This window comes from Myxine glutinosa, chromosome 1, assembly GCF_964187855.1.
Source record: "Myxine glutinosa chromosome 1, kmMyxGlut1.1, whole genome shotgun sequence".
In the NCBI taxonomy this organism is placed as follows: domain Eukaryota; kingdom Metazoa; phylum Chordata; class Myxini; order Myxiniformes; family Myxinidae; genus Myxine; species Myxine glutinosa.
Window position 1 is genome coordinate 234,731,001 of NC_136261.1, and position 27,268 is coordinate 234,758,268.

Below are 27,268 nucleotides of genomic sequence, written 5' to 3' on the forward strand. Positions count from 1 at the left end.
ACCTCACTCCTTATAAAGGGAAGAGGAGAAGAACAATATCATCTTAATCCCAGGCAGGAGTTGCAATAGCATCTAATCAGGGCTGATAAAATGGTGGATTGTAGGACTGGAAAACGATGCCAAAATATTTGGCAAAAGTCCTGAAAATTTCACCAAGACTTGTTTTAAATGCAACATAGTCACCTGGTCGGTCTGTGGATTGCAGGAATTATTTTTATTTTTTCCATTTATAATTTAATGAGCCTTTTGAATGGTTCCAAAATTCAATCCCCATTCGGATGACATATCTTGTGTATTAGAGCGCGTTTGTGCTCTGTCGCTTACCAACAAAGGTTGAACAATAGAGGAGATCTCGGTTTGTTTTTAATTCTGTGGTGAGGGTGAAATGTGGAAGGAATCTTTATATTTGACAAACAAGGCTGGTGTCGAGACATTTACACTGGGTCCAGTGGGGGAAGATTGTCTGCAAAATTCCCAGAAACCATAGGAGTAAAATTCCCTTGGAGGATGCCAAACAGCCTCATTGTGATGACAAATTGGAATTAAAATGCTTTACATAAAGAGGAAAGGGGGAGGAAACAGACAATGGTCAGAAATGCCAAGAGGTAGGCAGACAATTACAGTGTACTTACACGAGTGTCCTTGGGTAGATATACATTGTACAGAACATTCACAACATAGTACAGAACATGCACAACACGTGGTCGGAGGTGAGATGACATGAATTGAAAGGGGAACCACAATACATCAAACTGAATCATCGCAGAGGAAACTGCCACATAATGAAATCCTTCCGTTTTACCACTCTCAGCATAATACAGCAGCACATTATCTTTGCTTCCTGATTTCTTCACTGCAATTTAGAGGTATATGTCGATTGTTTTGGCAAATTAGATTTGTATACAAATGGCAATGATTCACGAAGCCATAACATGCATTATAAATGGGGGTCAGGTATTGGGAATCATTGCTGCTATTCTTAATGGCAAGACGATTGCAGAAGATTCAGAACAGCACACCACATATAAAGTCATGCATGTTGTTATGTTTGTGAGGGAAGGGACAGTAGTTAAATATAGTTCTTAGATGATGTGTTAATTCGCAGTTGGTTTTAGATGACCTAACCATCTCTACCAAGTGTTTATTTAAAGTAATGAGCCAATGTAAAATGTTTCCGAGGTAGACGGGAAGTTGGGCTTTTCGAAATAGCCAGGGTAATGTGTAAAATCTCCGACTTGTCCTCTATGCGCTCCCCGGGTGAGCCCAGGCCACCAACATCACGTTTCCCATCTCACCAACAAAGAGGGAAGGAACCAAAGCAACTTCCAGCAGCTGTCTGTCATGATTAATGGTAGCTTGGGGTGGAAATCTGACGCTTCCTCAAAATCCTGGTGATACCTTGTCCAGCCTGTCTCTGGTGTATACATGCCCCCCATCCCTTCCCTCGCTTCATACGAGACGATAGCCAACTGTGCTCTTGAAGATCCTGCAGTATTCACGCCTAGTGACTTTTTCACAATTTGTTGTGTTGCAGCTCGAATTTAAAATGGATTAAATTAAAAAATTTTGTCACAAACCTACACAAAATACCCCATAATAGCAAAGTGAAAACATGTTCTTAGAAATTTTTACAAATATATTGAAAATGAAATGCAGAAATATCTAATTTACTTAAGTATTCAGCCCCTAAGGCAATACTTCATGGAACCGCTGTTGGAAGTGATTACAGCTTCGAGTCTTCTTGGGTATGTCTGTATCAGCTTTGCACATCTGCATTTGGGGAGTTTCTCCCATTCTTGGATTTCGGGAGTTTCTTCCATTTTTCCTTGCAGATTTGCTCAAGCTTTGTCAAGTTGGATGGGGAGTGTCGGTGAACAGCAATCTTCAAGTCTTTCCCCAGATTCTCAATGGGATTGAAGCCTCAGCTTTGGCTGGGCCACTCAAGGACTTTCACGTTCTAATTTTAAAGCCATTCCAGTGTTACCTTGGCTGCATGCTTGAGGTCATTGTCCTGTTGGAATGTAAAACTTCACCAAAGTCTAAGGCCTTTTGCACTCTCAAGCAGGTTATCCTCAAGGATTTGCCTGTATTTGGCTCCATTCATTGTTCCCTCTATTCTTACAAGTCTCGATTCTGCGATGGGGCTGGATGGCATCAGCACCCAAGTCCAAAAAACCTGCCCAGGCCACTCTTGCATACCCTCATTTTTGCTTTGTTCAGCCGATTATTTGTTTGATTACTTGATCTACTTCCTTTCCGAGTCAGTAAACATCACTCCATTACACAAAATGGTATAAAAACAGATCCTTCGAACTACAGGCCTATTAGATTAGTTCCAATATAAGCAAAGTCATGGAATCTATCATTAGAATCAACATTAATTCCTTCTTCTTCACCAACGACCTGATCTCAGACTATCAGTTTGGTTTCAAACTCAGTCACTCCAGCCTGGATAAGCTAATGATGCTCTCTCAACAATGGATGGAATCCCAGCAATTCAGACAAGAGACCAGGGGTATCTCTTTTGACATGTCATGAAGCATCTTGAGCATTTGACACAGTCTGGCCTCCCACCTTTCTTTCCAAAATCTCAGCCCGTGAAATCCGAGGTCACCTCTCCTGGCTTGCTAACTTCCCCCTCGTACAAATCCCAACTTCTCAATCCCAATACAAGGCCCTCATGCACATCTCAATGGAGTACTGCCCTGCCCTTTAGGATGGCACACCTGTCTCACACCTTCAACATCTTCATGCCATGGAGCCCTCAAAATTATTGGAATCTCCTGAGACGAAACAATCTCTAGGCCTTAAATTCCTACCATAACCTATAGAGGGTGTTGCATCAGCTGTCCCCTGAGCCAATGATGCCTTGTGCTGCATGAGAAAGAAGAAGAAGAATAAAATTGTGGTTCTATGAAGCCATTTGTCAAGAAGATTAATGATTGCCAAAGGCAATTTGCAAGGGACGAAGAAACACATAGGAAGGGAAAGATACATGGCCGGAACGAGGGGGATGATACAAACACATTAGACTAGCGTTTAAGCTTAAGACTAGTGTTTAATTTCTTCCAGCCTGCCTACTTGCCCATCTTCAAAGCAGCAAAAATAAATAAAAAGAAAAGTAGAAAAGCCTACTGCTGTTTGCCTTGCTTTTCAATATCTCTTCATGGACATTTTGGCCGTTTTAAACACAAGGCATGTCACAATGGCCTCTAAACCATATACGTTTCTCAAATTCAGCTAATGAGCAAGTGTAAAAACATGGTAAATGCAAGATGATTGAAAGGCCATGAATAATCTTAACTGCGGGCAGTTATGGCAGGGTAGCAAGCCGCCACACTTTGCTACAAGCCCACTTTGATCTGACACATGACCCATGATGTCCACTTTATAAAACTGAATTCAGAATTGGATTTATAAAATTCAATAAAAAAAAACGAAGACAAAAAAAGCCAACCCAGATTCAAATAATAATAAAATGGCTGCCACACCATGCGACCTAGGATGTCTAAATTATCAACATGTATTCACAAAGAATACAGTTTCATGTGTGTGGAGTTGATCATGATCATGTGTATGAAGTTTCACATTAATCAAGCAAGCCGTTTTGGAGAAAATAAAATTTAAAGGTTTTTTTCTTCAAAAAAAAAAAAAAAAAAAAAAAACTATGACCGTGCTACCGATCACGTTGATATTGTAAACATCTATTCCCCATGACGACTCCATCACGTGTTAAATTTTGCGTCGATCAATGAACCGGTTAAAAATAAATAATTATTTAACATTTCTAGTCAATCCAACATGGCTGCCAGACCATGTGACCGATTTTTTTTTCATGAACACCGTTGTATCCCCAAGGCTTGTGGATCATATCTGTGAAGTTTCATCTCGATCCCTCCAGCCATTCTGGAGAAGATAACATTTAAAGGTTTATTCTTCAAACAAATATGGCTGCCAGACCATGTGACCTATGATTTTTTTGTGAACACCTGATATACCCCAAGGCTAGTCGATCATAAGTGTGGAGTTTTACATTGATCTAATAAGCCATCCTGGAGCGGAGGATTTTTAACGGTTTTCATTTTTCAATCCAATATGGCTGCCAAACCACGTGACCAATGACATCAATTAAATTCTCCAATACAATTTATCCTTAGATCACCCTCAATAATTTTCATACTGATCGGGTGAAGCATTCAGAAATTTAAAAGAAAATAAATGCCCTAAAATGGAACAATATATAACAAGAAAGAGCCATTAGAGATTGCAGACCCTCACCAGGATGTGTGTGGTTTTGTCCTTTGGGTCCTCGGGGTCTTCGGTCTTTTGGGTCCTCTGGGTCTTTTGGGTATTCAGGGTCTTTTGGATCTTCGTGGTTTTTTTGGGGGGGCCTTAAAGAGTGTTAGGGTTCTGATGGGTATTAGGGGCTTCAGTGTCTTAAAGGGTTTTTGGTTTATAAGGGATTTTCAGGGTTGAACGGGTCTAAAAGGGTGCTAGGGTTATGGAGAGTATTAGGGGTCCGAAATTGTTTTAGGGTTATAAAGGCTCTAAAGTGTTTTAGGTGTCTTAAAGTCTTTTCGGCATCTTAAGGCGTCTTTGAGGTCCCAAAAGTTAAGGGTCTTAGTGGGTCTTTGTTATCTTAATGGGTCTCAGGGTTGTAAAGGTTTGAAAGGGTCTTGGGGGTAATAAAGGATCTAATGTAATTGATACACATACTCACTTTTGTGCAGACAGACAGACAAACAAATAAACAAGAAAGACGTCGTGCAGGGCACAATACTTGCAAAATCCCGAAAACAAATTGGACCTTAAAATAATTGGTGGTTGAATTTAGTGAAATGACATGCAAATACTTTTCAAACTTCAGGTAAATCGCATGAAAATTAAGGATTTTAGAAATTTGACAAGTTGTTGACCTTTGGCCTATGTTGGTTGATCTTTTGACCTCAAAATCAATAGGCTTCTTCCTTATGACCAACTCTACCATAGGTGAAATTTTGTGATGATCGGTTTAAAATTGTGATTTGTAGGCGATTGCGATACAGACAGAGAGGTGGCAGGCGGAGAGGTGGCAGGCGGAGAGGTGGCAGGCGGAGAGGTGGCAGGCGGAGAGGTGGCAGGCGGAGAGGTGGCAGGCGGAGAGGTGGCAGGCGGAGAGGTGGCAGGCGAAGAGGTGGCAGGCGGGGAGGTGGCAGGCGGGGAGGTGGCAGGCGGGGAGGTGGCAGGCGGGGAGCTGGCAGGCGGAGAGGTGGCAGGCGGAGAGGTGGCAGGCGGAGAGGTGGCAGGCGGAGAGGTGGCAGGCGGAGAGGTGGCAGGCGGAGAGGTGGCAGGCGGAGAGGTGGCAGGCGGGGAGGTGGCAGGCGGAGAGGTGGCAGGCGGAGAGGTGGCAGGCGGAGAGGTGGCAGGCGGAGAGGTGGCAGGCGGAGAGGTGGCAGGCGGAGAGGTGGCAGGCGGGGAGGTGGCAGGCGGGGAGGTGGCAGGCGGGGAGGTGGCAGGCGGAGAGGTGGCAGGCGGAGAGGTGGCAGGCGGAGAGGTGGCAGGCGGAGAGGTGGCAGGCGGAGAGGTGGCAGGCGGAGAGGTGGCATGCGGAGAGGTGGCATGCGGAGAGGTGGCAGGCGGAGAGGTGGCAGGCGGAGAGGTGGCAGGCGGAGAGGTGGCAGGCGGAGAGGTGGCAGGCGGAGAGGTGGCAGGCGGAGAGGTGGCAGGCGGAGAGGTGGCAGGCGGAGAGGTGGCAGGCGGAGAGGTGGCAGGCGGAGAGGTGGCAGGGTCATCCACATCCTCTGAAGAGGTGGACTGAGGCAACTGGCAAGATTGGGGGTAGCAGGCCCCATCATTCTTTCTTGGAAAAATATGCATGCAAGGTTGTCTGTTTTACACGTTGCTTCTTTTCCTTGTGCAGTTAGTTCCCAGTGGCAGTTGATTGAATCTGGTTTGAGATTAACACACATGACCAACTAATATTCTTGAAAAATGTTTCCATTTTCGCAAGGAACAAACGAACGGACAGGCAATACCTTGTTCTCTGGCAAGGGAATCAATAATAAACAGAAGAAAAGCAATGTGTTACCAGTCTGGTAAGGCTTGGTGGCCCAAATAAAAATTCTGTGGCATCAACATGTGAGGCTTTACCCATCGTTCCAATGCTGCTTTAGATGCCGCTTGGTGAGTTCCATAACTCCATCAAACCACTGCCAGAAGGTAAAGTTCCTGCTCGGAAGACTCTCCTGGAAAGGGAGTGGGATGGTTTGAGGGAGGGGGGGAGGGAGGAAGGTTAGCCTTGCGGGCCCCATGACAATCATGGTTCCCTCTTTGAGGCAATGTTTTGGAGGTGGGGAGGGAGGCAATGATGAAATATGCAAAGATTCAAAAAAAATAAAAAAATGAAGAGACAACGATTGTTGTTAAATACTTTTGTCACACAAAACAGAACAACTTTACAATGAAACTAGAGAGTTCCCAGAACACCTTTTACCCCACGTAATCTTGAGAAAGAAGGACATGGGTGGGGCCTATGAGCAGGAAATTTGATTGGTTGTGATGACGTAAAATACTGGAATATTTTGGCCAAGTACAGTAATCCCTCGATATAGGTAAGTTCCTTAAAATCTTTGCGTTAGGTGAATTTCCGGTTATATAATTTAATGAGAAGAATTCCCATTATACAAATGGAGATAGGTTCCTACGGAACAATATCTTAACTTCAATGTAAAATAATATGCATATTAATGCAACAAATTTAATTTAAATACTATGTCTAAAGACTGAGGGCTGGGAAGCTGAGGGATGGCAGGCTCGTCAACATCTTCTGAAGAGATGGCAGGCTGAGAGGTGGCAGGCTGAGAGGTGGCAGGCTGAGAGGTGGCAGGCTGAGAGGTGGCAGGCTGAGGGGTGGCAGGCGGAGAGGTGGCAGGCGGAGAGGTGGCAGGCGGAAAGGTGGCAGGCGGAGAGGTGGCAGGCGGAGAGGTGGCAGGCGGAGAGGTGGCAGGCGGAGAGGTGGCAGGCGGAGAGGTGGCAGGCGGAGAGGTGGCAGGTGGAGAGGTGGCAGGCGGAGAGGTGGCAGGGTCATCCACGTCCTCTGAAGAGGTGGACTGAGGCAACTGGCAAGATTGGGGGTAGCAGGCCCGTCATTCTTTCTTGGAAAAATATGCATGCAAGGTTGTCTTGTTTTACACGTAAGCCTGTGATTAAGCGATTACGTAAGTGATTGAATGAATGAATGAATGATCGTTTTAAGGCCATTTTCCCCGCTAGAGCAGGGGTTAGCCTTGCGGGCCCCATGACAATCATGGTTCCCTGTTTGAGGCAATGTTTTTATGGCCGGAGACGTAAGCCATAAGGAATAGAGCCTGTGATTGATGCTGTGAAGAGGAACAAGTTGAGATGGTTTGGTCATGTGTTGAGGAAGGATGAAAGTAAGTGACTGGTTGAGAAGAGTGATGGAAATGAATGTAGAAGGAAGTAGAGGACGGGGGAGACCGAGAAAGACCTGGCTAAAGATGGTGGAAGAAGAAATGCGGGCAAGGGGGTTAACAAGGAGAGATGCAGAAAATAGGGCAAAAAGGAGAAGATTGTCATGGGGACCGCAAGGCTAACCCCCGCTCTTGCAGGGAAAATGGCCTTAAAATGCATGTTGTTGTTGTTTGTTTTACACGTTGCTTCTTTTCCTTGTGCAGTTAGTTCCCAGTGGCAGTTGATTGAATCTGGTTTGAGGCTTTTCTCTCTGCAAGGGTCATTGTCAGTAAAGATCTGGAATCCCGTTTTTATGAAAGTGAAAGCTTCCGACTACGAGAGTGAACGTTACGACAGGTTACATCATTCTGGTTTATGTACTGTATCGTAAGAATTGCTAATAACTGAAGAGATTGCAGTGTTAAGTAGTGCAGCACTCGGAAGAGCGCATACCTCTCCTCTGCCAGGCTGAACAGTTTACGTTTTGTATCCCACTGATAGGCCGGATCTGAATTCGGACCTGAACCAAAATCGAATCAGCTTGTTCTTGTCGCCTGTGCAACTCGTCCATCTAATTTTGCCATAATACATCCACAACTATTTGAAATAACATGTTATTTATCGTTTTGGCCCCATCATCCAATGGTGAAGAATCACTTCGGAATTTTAAAAACTCTCATCAGAATCCGGATTTGGATCTTCACCAAAATTTAATCGATTCGTCGAAGTCACACTCACAACTAGTCCACCAAGTTTCGTCCAAATCCATCCACAACTTTTTGAGATAACATGTTATTTATCGCTTTAGCCCTATCACTCAATGGCGAATAATCACTTTAAAAATTCTCTGATCCGGATTCAAATATTCACCAAAATTTAATCAATTCTTAGTCGTCACATACGTTACAACGACCTACTCGTCTCAGCTCACTCCGACGTTAATAGATACATATATTTACAAAACAGTTATGTCATTCGAATCTTGCACAGCCTCTTTTTATATAGAAATACAAGCTCATGGAGGAGCTGAACGACAGAAGGCAGCATGTATGTGCACAGACCGACATGAGGATAAGAAGGGTACGAGGGGGGGAGGCCAAGACGGGAAGGGTAAAGATCAAATGCTAGTGTATTAAAGGAAATACACAACACATTGGACAGAAAGGAAAGGAGAAAGGACAGCAGAGGAAGAGGCTTCAGAAGCTTCAAGATCAATGGAAGCTTCAAGACCACTCACCTGTCTGCGATGTTGAAGTGATCGACCCACAGCCTCAACTTCATCACGGGAAATTAAAATGATCTTGCAGGCCTTGGTTTCCATAGCGTCAAGCTCAGCAAGATGTGAGGCAGGGGAGCCAGCCCGAGGGGAAAGCAGTACTCCATCAAGCTGCGGATGAAGGCCTTGGCGGTGGATGGTAGTTCAGTTTTGCCAAGGAAGGACTTTGTACGACAGAGGATGCCCAGTCAGGGGCTGGCTTTGGAGGCCAACTTTGAAATGTGGTTTTCCCAAGAAAGATTATGGCTGATAGTGGGACCCAGGAGTTTGAATGACTGAACTTCCTCAAGAGGATTGTGACGAAAGTACGCTACTCACAATAAGTTAGGGATATTGGCAGGTTCTTCAGTGTGGTTGATTTTGTGTATTAATTATGTTGAAAAAAGTTGTTGGTCCTAATTCTTTGGTTATTAATAAGTGTGAAAAAACACAACATTCTTGATTTCAATACCCTAACCCTAACCGCTATAAAAAACATAAACTCACTCCCACAATATCCCTAACTTATTGTGAGTAGTGTAGATAGGAGGGTTTGCCAGACTGTCCTTTTGGAGAGAGATGAGGACAGAGTGAGATTTGTCAGGATTGGAAGACATATTCCAAGTGTTTGATCAGCTTGTGATATTTTTCAAGGCCTGGAGAGAAAAAAAGAGGCTGAAGGATGAGGCATGTCACAGCAGAGGATGGAGTCAACAGCAAAGAGATAAAGACGATTTTCCAGGTAGTCAGAGAGATCATTGATGAAGATTAGGAAGAAGAGGGGCATAGAACACTGCGCGTTGGGGCACTCCAGCCTTGACAGGGGAAGGAGATCATGTGATTCCTTTGAGAGGCACAAGTTAACTCTGAGAGTGGAGGAAGTCAGTAACCCAAGAGTGGAGTTGGCCTTGGATGCCATAGGCAGAATAATTATACAAGGATGGTAAAATAGCCCCCCCCAGGTTGTGGGTTCATAAGCTAATTGAAGACAGCCTCATTAAGGATTATGTTTCTACAATTCTGTAAACCAAGCTACGAGTTACTCGCAAGCAAATGACCATGTGGCTTGAAGAACACCGACTAAAAATGCAACGAGCTCAAATACTAACTTTCAGAGATGGGAGGAGTGCAGGGGTTTAGGAGGGTAAGGGGGCGGGGGGGGGGGAGGAGGGGAAGTGGGGGTTATTGGCCTGCCTCCCCTGATCTTGTCTGATATGTGACCAACACACCCCTTTGTGGTCGACTCTCAAATACTTCGGTGTTGGGCACCAAAATGTCACCAATAAAAAGGACCTCTTTCCCCTAACCAAATTAAAAATAGAAAAGTCAGACAGTAGACTTAAAACTGTCATAGCTACCGACACATTTTAAATTTTCATAAAATCCGCATTGTCCAATACTGTATCTTCCTACAACCCATTCAATAAGAAATTTGGATAAATAAAACACCAAGTGATTTATTTCAGTGGCATGAAAAAAGTTGATAAGTGACAGTCACACAAAAAAAAAAACAAGTGATTCAAAAAATGTAGGCCAACTGTAAAGTTTGCGTCGTACTAGTTAAAGTGACAACTCACCCTGTTGAACTGGGCCCAGGTGATGGTCAGGTTGTTAAACTCATCACGGTGCATGGCCGAGCTGTTGAAGGCTTTCTGTGCCAAGAACACAATATTTTCCTCAGAGAGACCCCGCTGACTCTGCACTTCAGATTTTAATTTAGAGTTCAATGCTTCAACCAGCTGTGGCCACAACACTTTCTCAGGAACCTGGAAAGGGATCCGACCCTGAGGAATGAAACAAGTGGAAATACGTAACAGAAACGAGATCAAAATCAATGGGCGAAAATGATATCAAGAAGTGAAATTACATGAAATCCACCATACAAGGTATTTTGAGAATTGAAAAGGAGTTAGAAATTGCAAAAAAACAAACAAACAAAAAAAAACAAAAAAACCTTTTTATTAGGAAATCGACATTACCTAAATCTGTAGAATATAAAGTTTAAAACTGCAACAAACAAAAAAGGATGATAGCATGCACACTTCTCAAGTTGTTAGAAACGTTAAAATGGACATGGAGCATTAATGATAAGGTACAGCTTTGGCACAGTATTATGCACACACACCTTAACAGGTTGAGGCTGACATCAATTATATTTCAGGAGTTTATCATGGTCGAGTAATTTTCATGGGAATGCGTTCTAGGGGGTAACTTTGCATAGCATAATGATGGTTATTTCCCACAGTGCATGCATTAGCATAAGCGCTTAAATCTCTGTAATCTGTCCTTTATGTTCTTTCACAGATTATCCAAGCAGTAGGCATGAGTTTTGGCGGAAACGCCATGACAACCCCCTTGACCTTGGCGTTAATCAGCACCTCCAACTTGGTGAGGTCACGGCAGGATGCCCCACCCACAAACGGGGCTTGTGGGCAAACAACCATCATGCAGGATGGGGCCAGTGGTGTAATGGACTGAGAGGGGGGCTGAGACTATAAAAGGTGGGCAGAGGTTGTGAACCACAAGGGGGAGGGAGGGTTGGGGTGGGTGTGAGAGAGATGCTCCTCTGCCCAATGAAGAAACTGCGTACGGTTTCCTGGGAGTTTCTCCTTCAGCATGAGACGCACCCTGCCGGAAACTCCCTCCTTCCACCGGAGCCCCCACCTTACATGCAACTTCCAACTCATTTAGTGGGGGCGGTGCAAAAACATCCTTGTCATGCAGTTTGTTACCGGCTCAGCGAAAGCGTTGTCCCACAGGATTGTGGCCTTGGCATTGTTGTCCTGACTGCCATGAACGATGACCGCCATTGGTAAAGACATAGTCTGCAAACACGTACACATGTACACATTTTAAAAAAAAAGCCTACGCAAAGTACCAATTCAGCACCAGGTCAAAAATATAGTTTTATCATCATAACATGTTGAATAGGAGTTGTATGTTGTTTTAAAAAAAATTTCCAAAACATAAATTCATTGATGATGTAGTAGAGCTATGTTTATATAAGGAACATGTTATGATAAATTTCACAAAGACTACAATGAATGGGAGCACTTCAGTGGAGAAGCATGTTCTAATGAATGTATTTCAAATTTATATATCATATAACGGACAGGGTGAATCCCGGGGGAGGAGGCTGTTTCACAGCACCACTTGGTTGTCTGCGACGTAAGGGTGAAAGGTGCGAGGAGAGCTCGGCGGGTGAAGTACCAACCGAGAATGAAGGTGTGGAGGTTGAAAGAGGTGACAGTAAGGGAGGCATTAAAAGAGAGGCTGAGTAGGGTAGAGGATGATGTGGTTGAGCTTGAAAGTGGTTGGATGTCAATGAAAGCTAGTCTGTTGGGAGCCGTTGGTGAGGTATGTGGATAGACAAAAGGACCACCGAGGCACTCGGAAACATGGTGGTGGGATGATGAAGTTGGAAAGAGGATTGACGAGAAGAGGAAGAAGTTCAAGGAGTGGCAGAAGGCGAAGGGTACGGGAGCAGAAACAGCAGAGCATGAAAGTTATAAGGCAGCCAGGAAGGCTGCAAAGAAAGAGGTAGCAAAGGCGCAGGAGGCATGGAGGAAAATGTTCGGAGAACACTTGGATTCGGAAGAGGGTCAGAAAGCAGTATTCAGGATTGCAAAGCAGATAGCGAAAGAGAGGTGTGATGTGATGGGGGTGAGTTGCTTGAAGGATGAAGTGGGACAAATCGTTGTCGACCCAGATGGAATTAAAGGAAGATGGAAAAGATATATGGAAATGCTGTTGAATACAGAGAATGAATGGGATGGCAACATAGAGAGTAACCCAGCTTTAGGACCGGCAGAGAAGATAACTGAGAAGGAAGTTGAGGAAGCGATAAAAGCAATGAAGGGTAGAAAAGCGGGAGGGCCGACTGGAGTTGTGGGAGATATGTTGAAGGCAGCAGGAAGTTGGGGTGTGAAGAGAATGACAGAGATCTGTAATCTGGTGGTGAAAGAAGGCCGCATTCCAGTGGATTGGGAACTGAGTACCCTCGTCCCTCTATACAAGGGTAAAGGTGACCCTCTGGAGTGTGGCTCGTACCGAGCGATAAAGTTATTGGAGCATGGAATGAACGTATTGGAAAGGGTGTTGGAGAGGAGGATAAGGAAGAAAGTGAAGATCGACGAAATGCAGTTTGGATTTATGCCAGGAAGAGGAACGACAGACGCGCTTTTCATTGTGAGGCAGTTGCAGGAGAAGTACATGGAGAAGAGGAAGAAGTTGTTTCCTGGGTTTGTTGATCTGGAGAAAGCATTCGATCGGGTTCCACGCAAAGTATTCACATGGGCATTGAGGAAGTTAGGAGTGGAGGAATGGTTGATCAGAGTAGTGATGGCAATGTACAAAAGAGCGCGCACAGCTGTAAGGACGAAGGACGGGAACAGTGGTGAGTTTGAGGTGAAGGTGGGAGTGCATCAGGGGTCGGTACTAAGTCCACTACTATTTGTAGCTGTGATGGAGGTGCTGGCTCAGAACGTAAAGGAGGGTTTACCGTGGGAGTTGTTGTATGCAGATGATCTGGTGTTGATTGCGGAAAGTATGGATGGACTGAAGGAAAAGATGAACACGTGGAAGGAATGTATGGAGACAAAAGGTCTGAAGGTGAATATCGGAAAGACGAAGGTGATGGCAAGTGGTAAAGCATGTGGTGAGGTGGAAAGAACTGGGAAGTGGCCCTGTGCTGTGTGTAGGAAGGGTGTCGGAGTGAACTCCATTCAGTGTACAATGTGCGCTGAGTGGGTTCATCAAAAATGTAGTGGTCTGAGAGGGTCATTAACCAGTGTGGCAGCTACATTCAAATGTAAGGTGTGCACAGAGGGAGCTGCAGATGGAGGAAATGTTGAGTTGGATCTTGGAGACGGCGTGAAGCTGGAAGGTGTGAAAACATTTTGCTACCTCGGAGACATGCTGAATGGAGAAGGTGGATCAGACTCGGCAACGGTTGCTCGAGTGAGATGTGCATGGAAGAAGTTTCGGGAATTGAGTGGCATGCTGATGATGAGGGGAGTGTCGTTGAAGCTGAAGGGAAAGGTGTATGCTGCATGTGTGAGAAGTGTTATGATTTATGGGAGCGAGACATGGGTAATGAACGTAGAGCAGCAACGAAGGTTGGAAAGGGTGGAAATGCGAATGGTTCGACGGATGTGCGGAGTATCGTTGAGAGAGAGGAAGACAAATGATGAATTGCGAAAGATGATGGGAATAGAGCCTGTGATTGATGCTGTGAAGAGGAACAGGTTGAGATGGTTTGGTTATGTGTTGAGGAAGGATGAAAGTGACTGGTTGAGAAGAGTGATGGAAATGAATGTAGAGGGAAGTAGAAGACGGGGAAGACCGAGAAAGACTTGGCTAAAGATGGTGGAAGAAGAAATGCGGGCAAGGGGGTTAACAAGGAGAGATGCAGAAAATAGGGCAAAATGGAGAAGATTGTCATGGGGACCGCAAGGCTAACCCCCGCTCTAGCAGGGAAAATGGCCTTAAAATGCATGTTGTTGTTTGTTGTTGGACAGGGTGAATGTAATCTTTATGTATGTTGTGTTTGTGTGCTTCCCCTTCTCTCCCCATCTTGTCTTCTGCTCCCTCTTTTTATATATTTTGTTTGTCTGGTTGATTTGTTTGTGAAATAAATGTTAGCTCTTTCACGAGCCTCGATTCAGTATACAAAAAAAAAAAAAAAGAACAAAAAAAAAAAAAGCAAGGTGGAAGAAGTGGAGGGATGTGGCAGTTATAGGAGATCGAATAATACCAATTGACCTTAGAGTTCAGATGTACAAAATCGTGATATGACTAGTTGGAATCATTGTATGGTGCTGACACTTGGGCATTGCATAAGGAGTCGTGTTCACTTGACAGGGCAGAGATGAGGATGCTGCATTGGATTCAAGGGGTGTTGTTAGCATGTACATAAGGAGTGAAGAGATTAAGAGGTCTTGGAGTGAGAAGTGTTGCAGGGAAGGTTTGTGAGGCGAGGTTGCGGTTTTGAGAAAAACACTAAAAAGTAATGGCAACCACCATACAGGTCCCTTAGAATAGTTATTTCATAGCAGACCATGATCTTAGTCCCTTTCCCTTATTTCGGGTTATTACAGTATGTCTTTAGGTTCAAAGAAACAAGGCTGAGGCTGAGGTGGTGTGGACATGCTTTGCTGAGTAATGAAGGAAGTGCATCGCAAATGGCATTAAATAGACAGGTTGAAGGAAACGAGGGAAGGAAAGGACCGAGATGACTCGACGGAGTGAAAAACGACTTGGAGAAGAAATGATTAAGATCTGAGGACGCAGAGAACAGAACATTTTGGAGAAGGGAGATCCAAGCGGATCTTGTAGCAAGGCAAAATGTAACGGTGGTAGGTTGGTTTTAAACCACCTGATCTGGAACAGTACAACACCCTCCTCCCTCCCCTCTCCCCTCCGCAACCTCCCACCACCGTTTCAGGACCTTAAATGGCCTTGCCAATTTGAGTAATCAGGGGTGTGGTGCTGAACAAGGCTTTTGCCTCAGGTGCTGCTTGAGTGGGTATTGGCTTGTCCCCATTCCTGTGTGTGCTATCCACAAAAATAAATAATGCATTGTTGATCGATTGCTGCCCTCAAGTGTGCTATATATTTTTGTTTACTTTCTGCTTTTACTGTAACATATTACGTTTTACCATTATTGGTTACAGGAAAGACTAGTTTCCTGTATCTCCTCTCTCCTATACCTTCCTTCATCACCCCAAAACTGTTCTTTAAACCTTATATACATACATCCCATTGTGCTAATCATTACCCCATCTCACATACTATTCACTGCATATTCTAATGTAATAATCGTTTGTGTTTTTTTTTAAAAAGAAGAAAAAAAAGATTTTTATTCCCCTCCCCTTGTTCCATGAACATTCCGTCCTAATGTGCTTATCTGTTTTAAGTTGTGCCGATGTAATTAGAATGCCATTCATCCACAAGTTGGAATGTTATATCCTTCTCTGTTTTTTCCCCATTCCCAGCTCCCCTACACTTTTCCTGTGATCGCTGCCTTTGCATACCTTCTCATTTCCATTCTCTCCATTGCAAGTACTAAAAGCCAAATGCTGTGCATCATTAAAACATACTGCTGTTTTCTTAAGGGAGGTTTCCAATAGTCCACTTTTCAAGCTTGGCCATGAAGTTTGTGTTTGTTTACTGGAGCTTGAGCTGCAAAAGTGAGGGCCAGTTTGCTAACAAATGCTTGTACCCAGCTGAAACATTTTCCATCACTACCCCCACCCCCATCTCTCGACTATCATCTATCCTCCCCCGATTCTTCTTTCTGTCCTCATACCCCTCAACCCCTTGCAACCACTCTCCCCCACTACCCCTCCACCCTCTCTAAGGCACCACTCCCCCCACCTCCTTGCCGAGGGGGTCTGTCGCTATTCCCCTAAACTTGCTGCAGACATCAGGCATTACCTCTTCTCCAACTCTCCAATCTTTGATCATCAGTTTAGTTTCCACCCTGGCTGTTCTACCATGCACTTGACATATTGTTTCTTTTAACCTAAAGACATACTGTAATAACCCGAAATAAGGGAAAGGGACTAAGATCATGGTCTGCTATGAAATAACTATTCTAAGGGACCTGTATGGTGGTTACCATTACTTTTTAGTGTTTTTCGCAAAACCGCAACACTACCCCCTCTCCTCTCCAGACTCGTCCTGAGTCGTTCACACATGTGAAACTTCGCTTAGTGAAATGAGATATTTCTGTGAATCTGCGTGGACTAAGTATATTACGTCTCGTCATTATAATTTTTCATTTTGAAGTCGGTTTTGGGGTGTAAAAGATGTCGTGCTGTTCAGCATGGGGCAGTTCCAATTGATCAGAGATGGAGGAAGATGCATCGTTATCCTTGTGATCCAGAAAGGAGGAAAATATGGAGAAGTAAAGGTTCATTGTTTGGAGAGCCAACAATGACTCGTTTCTGTGTGCGGTGTTAAGAATAATTGTGTTGCTGGTAAAACGAGCCAAGTATAGAATCAGGACAAATCGATATTATAAAAGGAGTTGTCTGTCTGTTTGTCGTGTTATAACTTGAGAACGGATTAACGGATTTCAATAAATCCAACTACTGTGGATTCGGGTAACTCCCGGGAATGTTTGTGATCCAAATATATACACATTTTTTGGTTTTTTACTTTTGTTACGTGCTCCTCCCCAACCCTCGGTCACGGTGTACCTCCGAGCCCCGAGAGGAGTCACGGCAGAAAAATGTGTTATTCTGTATGTCAAAGATCAATGGTGAAGCCACACCAATTGTTACCAACAAACAAATATCATATTAAGATCACACAAGAATAACAACACAACAACAATAGTAATCAATTGTACAACGAATATATATTTCCTATGATGGTACCATCAGGTTCGTACAAGATAACTCACTGTGCTCTAAGTGAGCGAAAAGAAGAAGATTCCCAATGTCTCTATTGTTACGGACTCGGCCCTAATGATTGTTGTTATGAGTATTGTTGTTGGTTTGAAGTATTCCAGATATCATGCTTATTGTGACTTAAGGGAAAGGGTTGTTGTGAGTAAAAGATTTAAAAACGCTCATGGTAAAATGTGGCCGGAAATCCGGATCGAGACCGGAAGAGGTGTAGCGAGAGGAAAAGAGGTGGGAGGAGATCGAAAAGAGACGTGGTGGTTGAAGCTCCGGGCCGAGCGTTCGACGTACAGTGCGAGGGAACTTTGCGTCCTTGAAGGGAAGTTCGGTCGATAAGAAATATCGCCGGAGTGCGTGGAGCCTGTGTCGTCGGGTATTCTCATTGAGGTTCCGGAGGATCCAGGCCTTGAGAATCCGGGTTGGAGCGAAAGCTGTCAGCCATCTTGGCCACGCGAGCACCCTGCAGTGAACAGGCTTTCGGCGTGTCGGCTGGGCATTATTCCCTGGTGGATTGTCGGGAACGGCTGTGCCAGAAAGGGGCACGTGAGAATTATACGGAGGCTCGCGGGTTGAACCGCAACGTGTACGTCGGAGCGCATCTTTGTGAGCTTCCTCTCCACCGCTGTGTTGCTGGGGGCTGAGCATGTGACCTCGGGGTCGTATCGCTCGTCTATACCTCAATTGACCACCGGGCCTTGACTCCCCGATCGCGGGAGCGCACAGAGACATTGGGACTTCGCCTTGGAGGGGAGCAGAGACATTGGGGGAGGTGCCGTGAGTGTGGGGTTAAGGGGCTTGACAAGGATATTATCGTAAGATTTGAAAGTAGGGGTGATTGCCCCCATTGCTGTATGGCTCTTTGTGTGTGATTTATAATATAGTATGGTTTGTTTATAACTTGGTGTGGTTGCATCATTGGTTTGGCTGTTTCATTTGCTGGTTCCATTTGCTGGGTTTCAACCAAGGATAAAACATCTATCTGCCGGGGACCCTCTCGGGGTTCGGAGGTCCACCGAGACCAGAGGTAAGGGGGGGAACCCCGTAACACTATTCCTGGCTTCAAGCCAAAGTTGATTCCGGCTTCAAGCCAAAGTCGATCCGCTCCAGGGATCGTCAAAACGATGTCCAATCGAGATCAGAATCCCGTTCGGATGACAGTCACACCGCCAAAGATAGGCAAAGGCACCCTCAAGGCGACCGGGAAATCACACCCTCGGGTATGGACGTTCCACGGCTCACAGTCGGCGAACCGCAAATTAACCTTCAAAAGCCACGTTGCACACACACACACACACACCAGATTAACGTCTGAATGCGGTGAAAATGGTTGAAGCGAGATGAAACCTTGAGCGAAGCGCAAGTCCTGCGCGAGTCAAAATGGCCGACGGCCCGCTCTCGTGGCGTAACGGCACTCTGATGATTCTCTCCGGAATCAACCACAAAACCTGTCACGCAGGTTGATCTGTCACAGGAATCCCTTTCCCGGGAAACCTGAAGTTCGCGAGTGACCTCCGTTCGTCAACGTTTGCTCCAGATCTTAAAGCAGCTAGGTTTCTTCCCGGACTCACTCGCTCCGCCTTCTTCTCCTCCTCTTCCTCTTCGTAGCCGTCCGGTTCGTAAATTCATTCATTCGTAGTCCGGTAAAGCCAAGGCTTCATTTAAAACATTGACTTTTTTTCCTTTTTAAAATAGTAACCTCTATCTCCCTTAAACGACAACAATAATAGTACATGGAATCAAAAATATTTACAGTGGATGAAAAACCACAACAACGGAAGTGACGAATCCGTAACACTTCCCCCCCTCAAGAAAGAAAGTTTGAACATAGTGAAAACTTTCTTTGCAGGCAAAAACTCTTTTAACAAACGAAAGTAAAACTCACACCCAAATCATCAATTCCCATGAGCAACGATAAATTAATATTGCCCAAAATAAAGCAACAAAACTTCCAAACAACCTACAGAAATTTCCAAAGTTAGTTCACTTTGGACAAAGCATCAGCAACGACATTGTCCCTGCCCTTTACATGCTCAATTTCCAAGTTGAACTCCTGCAAAGCCAAACTCCATCTCATCAACCTCTGGTTCTTATTTTTCATTTTTTGAATGAAGGTTAAGGGATTGTGATTAAAAATCCAAAGCAAAGCAAATCTATAGCACTTTTTGAAGGAGGCCGAGCTGAGAGCCAGGTTTCATGGTGGTTGGGTAGTGAGGCCTGGAAGTATTCACTACATGGACGCATTTAGGAACGTGGAGTTCACGGGTTAATCCGTGTAGGAATCTTGGCTCGGCTGCTCCTGAGCACTCAGTGCTTCCAACTCTTCTCTTGATCATAAAAATCATAATCACGGTTGTCGAGTCGGGTGCTGTAGTCACGTGAGTAGCGGTACCCATCTCGGCTACCACCGTAATAGTCATCCCGTCGCTTGTTGCCAAAACTGCGCTGCTGCTGCTGGGAGCAACAACAACAACAACATGCATTTTAAGGCCATTTTCCCTGCTAGAGCGGGGGTTAGCCTTGCAGTCCCCATGACAATCTTCTCCATATTGCCCTATTTTCTGCATCTCTCCTTGTTAACCCCCTTGCCCGCATTTCTTCTTCCACCATCTTTGGCCAAGTCTTTCTCGGTCTTCCCCATCCTCTACTTCCTTCTACATTCATTTCCATCACTCTTCTCAACCAGTCACTTTCATCCTTCCTCAACACATGAACAAACCATCTCAACCTGTTCCTCTTCATAGCATCAATCACAGGCTCTATTCCCATCATTTTTCACAATTCATCATTTGTCTTCCTCTCTCTCAACGATACTCCGCACATCCATCAAACCATTCGCATTTCCACCCTTTCCAACCTTCGTTGCTGCTCTACGTTCATTACCCCATGTCTCGCTCCCATAAATCATAACACTTCTCACACATGCAGCATACACCTTTCCCTTCAGCTTCAACGACACTCCCCTCCTCATCAGCACGCCACTCAGTTCCCGAAACCTCTTCCATGCACATCTCACTCAAGCAACCGTTGCTGAGTCTGATCCACCTTCTCCATTCAGCATGTCTCCGAGGTAGCAAAATGTCTTCACACCTTCCAGCTTCACGCCGTCTCCAAGATCCAACTCAACATTTTCTCCATCTGCAGCTCCCTCTGTGCACACCTTACATTTGAATGTAGCTGCCACACTGGTTAATGACCCTCTCAGACCACTACATTTTTGATGAACCCACTCAGCGCACATTGTACATTGAATGGAGTTCACTCCGCCACCCTTCCTGCACACAGCACAGGGCCACTTCCCAGTTCTTTCCACCTCACCACATGCTTTACCACTTGCCATCACCTTCGTCTTTCCGATATTCACCTTCAAACCTTTTGTCTCCATACATTCCTTCCACTTGTTCATCTTTTCCTTCAGTCCATCCATACTTTCCGCAATCAACACCAGATCATCTGCATACAACTCCCACGGCAAACCCTCCTTTACGTTCTGAGCCAGCACCTCCATCACAGCTACAAATAGTAGTGGACTTAGTACCGAGTCCTGATGCACTCCCACCTTCACCTCAAACTCACCACTGTTCCCGTCCTTCGTCCTTACAGCTGTGCGCGCTCTTTTGTACATTGCCATCACTACTCTGATCAACCATTCCTCCACTCCTAACTTCCTCATTGCCCATGTCAATACTTTGCGTGGAACCCTATCGAATGCTTTCTCCAGATCAACAAACCCAAGAAACAACTTCTTCCTCTTCTCCATGTACTTCTCCTGCAACTGCCTCACAATAAAAAGCGCGTCTGTCGTTCCTCTTCCTGGCATAAATCCAAACTGCATTTCGTCGATCTTCAGTTTCTTCCTTATCCTCCTCTCCAACACCCTTTCCAATACCTTCATTCCATGCTCCAATAACTTTATCGCTCGGTACGAGCCATACTCTCGAGGGTCACCTTTCCCCTTGTATAGAGGGACGAGGGTACTCAGTTCCCAATCCACTGGAATGTGGCCTTCTTTCACCGCCAGATTACAGATCTCTGTCATTCTCTTCACACCCCAACTTCCTGCTGCCTTCAACATATCTCCCACAACTCCCGTCGGCCCTCCCGCTTTTCTACTCTTCATTGCTTTTATCGCTTCCTCAACTTCCTTCTCAGTTATCTTCTCTGCCAGTCCTAAAACTGGGTTACTCTCTATTTTGCCATCCCATTCATTCTCTGTATTCAACAGCATTTCCATATATCTTTTCCATCTTCCTTTAATTCCATCTGGGTCCACAACGATTTGTCCCACTTCATCCTTCAAGCAACTCACCCCCATCACATCACACCTCTCTTTTGCTATCTGCTTTGCAATCCTGAATACTGCTCTGTGACCCTCTTCCGACGCTGGGAGCCTCCGTAGTAATCACGACTGCGGCCGCCACCAAAACGACTACTCCCACCCCGGGAGCCATAGCCATCCCTGAAACTATCTCCACGTTTTCCTCCTCTGTAGCCCCCTCGACGCCCATGGCCTGCCTTCTCTACTGTTATTGTCCGACCATCCAAATCCATGCCATTCAAATCCTTTTCTGCATCTTTGGCGTCCTTTGTGTTTTCAAACGTGACAAAGCCAAACCCTCTGGACTTTTGCGTCTCCCTGTCTTTTATCAGCCGCACTTCCAAGAGTGGTCCATTTTTGCCAAAGATAGAGTCCAGAACATCTTCACTTGTGTCAAAGTTTAGTCCACCTCCAAAGAGCTTGCCAACATTGCCTCCATTCATGACTTGTGTGTACTGACACTTAGTTTCAGGGTACTTGACAAGACGTGACTGTGCAAAGCATGACGTCAGTACTTTCTCCTTCTCTTCAGAGCACGTCCTACCCCTAGCACGAGTCGCGGCACAGGATGGAAAGATACCCGGAATCTCCTGCTCTAACTGGGCGGTGTTATTTTCCATACTAGGCTTTTCAACAAACATCGGATTACCAGAAACTCGACCACCGGCCAAATCATTCCCGATAACAAAAGAGATTCCCTCTACAGGAAGAGTGGCTTGTAAACCTACGGTGACCGGTCCTAACACCAAATCAGACTTCAAATGGATGACATGAAGTGGAGCTTTAACATAGCCACCAACCCCCTGTAAAAGAACACTAACACCAGTTGCCGTCTTCTCTGACAATGGCAAAATGCCCTCAAGCATCAAAGATTGATGTGCTCCTGTGTCCCTCAATACCCTAACAGGTCTCTGGTTCATTAAGCCTCCATCCAGTGACACAAACCCCTTTGAAATAAAAGGTGTGTAACCCTCTTGAACAAGGTCGTTCTGTGATGCTGTAACTTTGGCATGGGAACCTTCACAAGGCACTGTCCTCCAAGGACGATTTCTCGCATTGGCCAATGCATTTGGAGTTGTACTAGTCTGACTCCCCTCCTGATTTTTCCTTTTCAGGGCATAACATTGGGACATCAAATGCCCAGGTTTCTTGCAAAAAGCGCAAGTAGGCCCGGAGGAAAAACTCGTGGTTTGCCTCGGGCCCCCCGGAAGATAGGTCTGTCTTGAAACTGTAATCTTCTGATCCCTAAAAGTCACGGTATCAGATTTGTCCCCATAGTCATCTCTAGGCCACCTCCATGAATATTTGTTCTCCGCACCAGATTTACCATAACTCCCCAGGCTAACTCTAGGCGGGAAGTTAGGTTTGTGGAACCCCATCCTGTGTGTCAAGGCATAGTCATCTGCCACGGTTGCTGCCTCATACAACTCTGGTACTTTCTTTTCATCCAGATGTACTTTAATGTCCGCGTGGACACACTTTGAATTCCTCCACCAAGATCAATTGTCGCAACAGTTTGAAGTCTTTCGCAATCCCCTTCGAGTCACACCACCGATCAAACATGGTTTCCTTCATTCTGGCAAACTCCACATGGGTCTCAGTCTCCCTCTTCCTGGCATTCCTGAATTTTTGCCGGTAAGCTTCAGGGACCAATTCATAGGCTTTGAGAATGGTTTTCTTCACCATCTCATAATCTGCACATTGGGCAATCGGTAAAACCGAATAGATATCTTGAGCTTTACCCACCAAAACACTTTGCACTAACATAGTCCAGGACCCCACAGGCCATTTTAGCACTTGAGCCACTTCTCAAAGTGTAAAAAAACTTGGCTACCTCCTTTTCATTGAAGGGTGGAACCAGCCTCACATGCCTACCAACATCCCAAGTGTTCTGACTAGTTGACGAACTAGCCGGCGTGGATACTACTTCTCTCCGTTCTCCCATTAATTCCAGCTCCTTGAGTTTAAGTTCCTTTAACTCCCTTTCGGCTCTCCTTTCCTCTGCTCTTCTTTTTTCTTCAGCTCTTCTCTCCTCGAGTTCTCATTCCTGTTCTACTCTTCTTTCCTCGAGTTCACTTTCAGCTCTCCTTTCCTCTGCTCTTCTCTCCTCGAGTTCTCGTTCCTGTTCTGCTCTTTCCTTATCTGCTTTCCTTTCCTCTGCTTTTAACCTTTCCTGGCTCTGCAGTTGCATCTCCATTTTCCGGAGCTCCACATTTTCTTTTTCCTCGGGTAACCAATCCAAGGCTACCTCTTTCCATGTTCCTTATCCCACCAGAGATTCTACCACCAATGTCTGCATCTCTGCTTTCTTCATATGAGCTCGGACCTCCAAGTTAAAATATTTGGCCAATATCAAGAGTTCCGATCTTTTTAACGATTGGAACTGTGCCTCATTAGGGGACGCCGCAAACTTTTCTGCGTCAAACATGGTGACTATCAGTTAACATCTATTAACCTTCACACAAATAATTTTTAAAAATGTTTTTTTTTGAAAAATTTGGGAATGTTAGAAAAATTCCAAATTTGGGAATTTTGGGAATGTTAGGGAATTCTATCCCGGACGAGGACGTTAGGGAATTTAATCCCGGCCGAAATTTAGGAATTTTGTCAGCAAAGACGAGCCCCCAATTTCTGTTTGGGCCAATCCCGGACGGGCCCCCAATTTCAATTTAGGCCAATTTTGGATGAGCCCCCAATTTCTTTTACGTGCTCCTCCCCAGACCCCGGTCACGGTGTACCTCCGAGCCCCGAGAGGAGTCACAGCAGAAAGATGTGTTATTCTGTATGTCAAAGATCAATGGTGAAGCCACACCAATTGTTACCAACAAACAAATATTGTATTAAGATCACACAAGAATAACAGTACAACAACAATAGTAATCAATTGTACAACCAATATATTGTTGCGGATATGGGATTTGCATCCATCCATATCCGCTTGTAAATATTCCCCTATTTCCTCAATACTTCCCAACTCTCCCCAATCCCCCATTCCCTGGTCCCATTTTCTGTAAACAACACTCTGTAGACCAGACCTCCCCCTATTTCCCCCATTAAATGTCGCACCCAGGTTCACCGCATCTCATGTAAGACAACTATAGGACATCTTGCTAGTTATTCTTAGTGTATGTCAGTTAAGGATTCGTTTCCATTAATTCTGACCCTTCGTTGCACCAGAATGTGATTGTATGGCACCGTTAGGAAGTTTAGGACCTCCCAATACCTCCCCGCAGCTCTTCCTCACAGTTCAGCAACAAAAACAACAACAACGAGCCGCCATCGAACATGTGCTCGACGGGGTTACCAAACAGCGGCTCCCTGTCAGCTCCTCGTCAAGGGCGGAGCCCGGTAACCCCCGCACCCAATGGAAGCGGCGGACCAGCCCCAGTGGGGCGGAACCAACCAGCCGAGGGCGTGTCACTCCCCGCTGAGCATGCGCAGTGAGAGGGAGGTGACGTGAGATGCGCGCTGAGCTTGGAGCAAGCAAGACCACCTCCGAGCGCTGTGAGGCCTCCCTGCATCTTTTGGACCGTGCTTTATCCTGTCCCCGAGCCAAGGTGCACCTTGTGCTATCGACCTACCTGTCCCTTCCTGCCATCAATCCCTGTGTAAGTCTACCTTGTCCGTTTGTCCGTGGTCTGTCTGGGATAAGATAAGACGGTATTTAAGTGCCCATCTCTTCTGTGTCTTTACCTCACTCTGCCTTGTAATCTACCCCCTTTTCTCCACCACTGTAATTATACCCTCCTCCGGAGGTCTTGAGAACTGTACCCCTTGCGTCGTTTCCTCTTTCCCAGTCGTCGTGTCCTTTCCATCATTGATTTAGCATAGCGCGATTTGGCCAACGTCTGGGTGAATCGGGTGAGTGTAAGGGAAGAAAAGGGGAGCAACTGTTCGGCCGCGGTAATACCACCGCTCGGTAAATAACATCCTAATCCGCGGTCCGTAACAATATATTTCCTATGATGGTACCATCAGGTTCGTACAAGATAACTCACTGTGCTCCAAGTGAGCGAAAAGAAGAAGATTCCCAATGTCTCTATTCCCGGCTTCAAGCCAAAGTTGTTCCGGCTTCAAGCCAAAGTCGACCCGCTCCAGCGATCGTCAACACCGCCAAAGATAGGCAAAGGCACCCTCAAGGCGACCGGGAAATCACACCCTCGGGTATGGACGTTCCACGGCTCACAGTCAGCGAACCGCATAATTAACCTTCAAAAGCCACGTTGCACACGCACATACCAGATTAACGTCTGAATGCGGTGAAAATGGTTGAAGCGAGATGAAACCTTGAGTGAAGCGCAAGTCCTGCGCGAGTCAAAATGGCCGACGGCCCGCTCTCGTGGCGTAACGGCACTCTGATGATTCTCTCCGGAATCAACCACAAAACCTGTCACGCAGGTTGATCTGTCACAGCGATAACAACTCTGTCGCAGGAATCCCTTTCCCGGGAAACCCGAAGTTCGCTAGTGAACTCCGTTCGTCAACGTTTGCTCCAGACCTCGAAGCAGCTAGGCTTCTTCGCCGACTCACTTGCTCCGCCTTCTTCTCCTCCTCTTCCTCTTCGTCGTCGTCCGTTTCCGGCTTCATTTAAAACATTGACTTTTTTTTCCTTTTGAAAATAGTAACCTCTATCTCCCTTAAACGACAACAATAGTAGTACATGGAATCAAAAATATTTACAGTGGATGAAAACCACAACAACGGAAGTGACGAATCCGTAACACTTTTTTATGGGTACATGGGACACGCGTGTCAAAACTGCAAATGCCAACACGTGATGTTGCTTATCCCTGCACAGAGAGCATGATCTCCCAGGAATCCTTTTTTTTTTCTTCCCCCATAGATTAGCCATCGCAGCAAAGATTGGTATTCCCATCAGCAAAGTGACGGGTCTTATTTCTAGTAAGAATTAAATAAGTTAAATGGTAATTGATCCACCATGAGAAGGATTCCATTTTACAGATTCCCTTTCTCACACGGCGAATAAATTACCATTTAAAATATTTACTTCTTGTTAGTTTTAACTGCTCTTTATGTCCACACAGTTCGTTAATTTTGTGCTGAAATGCTCGATTACACAACAAGTAGAATCATCCTATCTTATAATCGACAGTCTCTTGTTATGAATGTCATACAAGTTGTGGTCCAAATAATAAAATAATCTGTATGTGCCAACATGCATATGCCATGTAACCTCCAATTTCATATTATTACATGTATGGTACCACACAGAATCATAAATGGATCATACATGATATGCATGAAAGCAATATGACTACTGCATAAACCATGAAAGATCACGAAATGTGATGTGTTATGGTGATGATGTTTTTTTCTCAGTAAAAGGCAAGTTCAGTTATAAGAAACCTTGTCTGTGACTTGGCATACATAGTGCATTCAAAGAGTTCATTGCAAGTTATTAAAAAGCTCGGCTCATAGCAAAGGGTCTTGAGTGTCTAATGGGGTCTTGAGGGTCTAAAATGTCTTGAGGGTCTAAAGTGTCTTGAGGATCTAAAGTGTCTTGAGGGTCTAAAGTGTCTTGAGGGTCTAAAGTGTCTCGAGGGTCTAAAGTGTCTCGAGGGTCTAAAGTGTCTTGAGGGTCTAAAGTGTCTTGAGGGTCTAAAGTGTCTTGAGGGTCTAAAGTGTCTTGAGGGTCTAAAGTGTCTTGAGGGTCTAAAGGGGTTTTAATGGTCTTGAGGGGTGAAAGTGTCAAGGATCTTGAGGGTATAATGGGGTCTTGAGGATCTAAGGCAGGGGTTCTTTACCTTTTTTTGTCATGGACCCCTTTGAGAATATGGTGAAAGCTACGGACCCCTCCCCAGAAAAATGCACATAAGC

The 27,268-nt window shown here is 45.2% G+C and overlaps 1 protein-coding gene across 5 annotated transcripts in view; it reads right to left on the reverse strand.

Annotated features, from left to right (window-relative positions):
* LOC137435087 (signal transducer and activator of transcription 5B) overlaps positions 1–27,268 on the reverse strand; it is a 189,485-nt gene that overhangs the window by 13,316 nt on the left and 148,901 nt on the right. For all 5 annotated transcript variants that reach the window (XM_068128543.2, XM_068128533.2, XM_068128553.2 and 2 more), the window contains 3 exons: positions 11,437–11,529; positions 10,282–10,488; positions 6,130–6,224 (listed from right to left, as the gene is read on the reverse strand). In XM_068128543.2, coding sequence (XP_067984644.1) covers positions 6,130–6,224; positions 10,282–10,488; positions 11,437–11,529 — 395 coding nt within the window. The remainder of the gene's footprint in view (positions 1–6,129; positions 6,225–10,281; positions 10,489–11,436; positions 11,530–27,268) is intronic.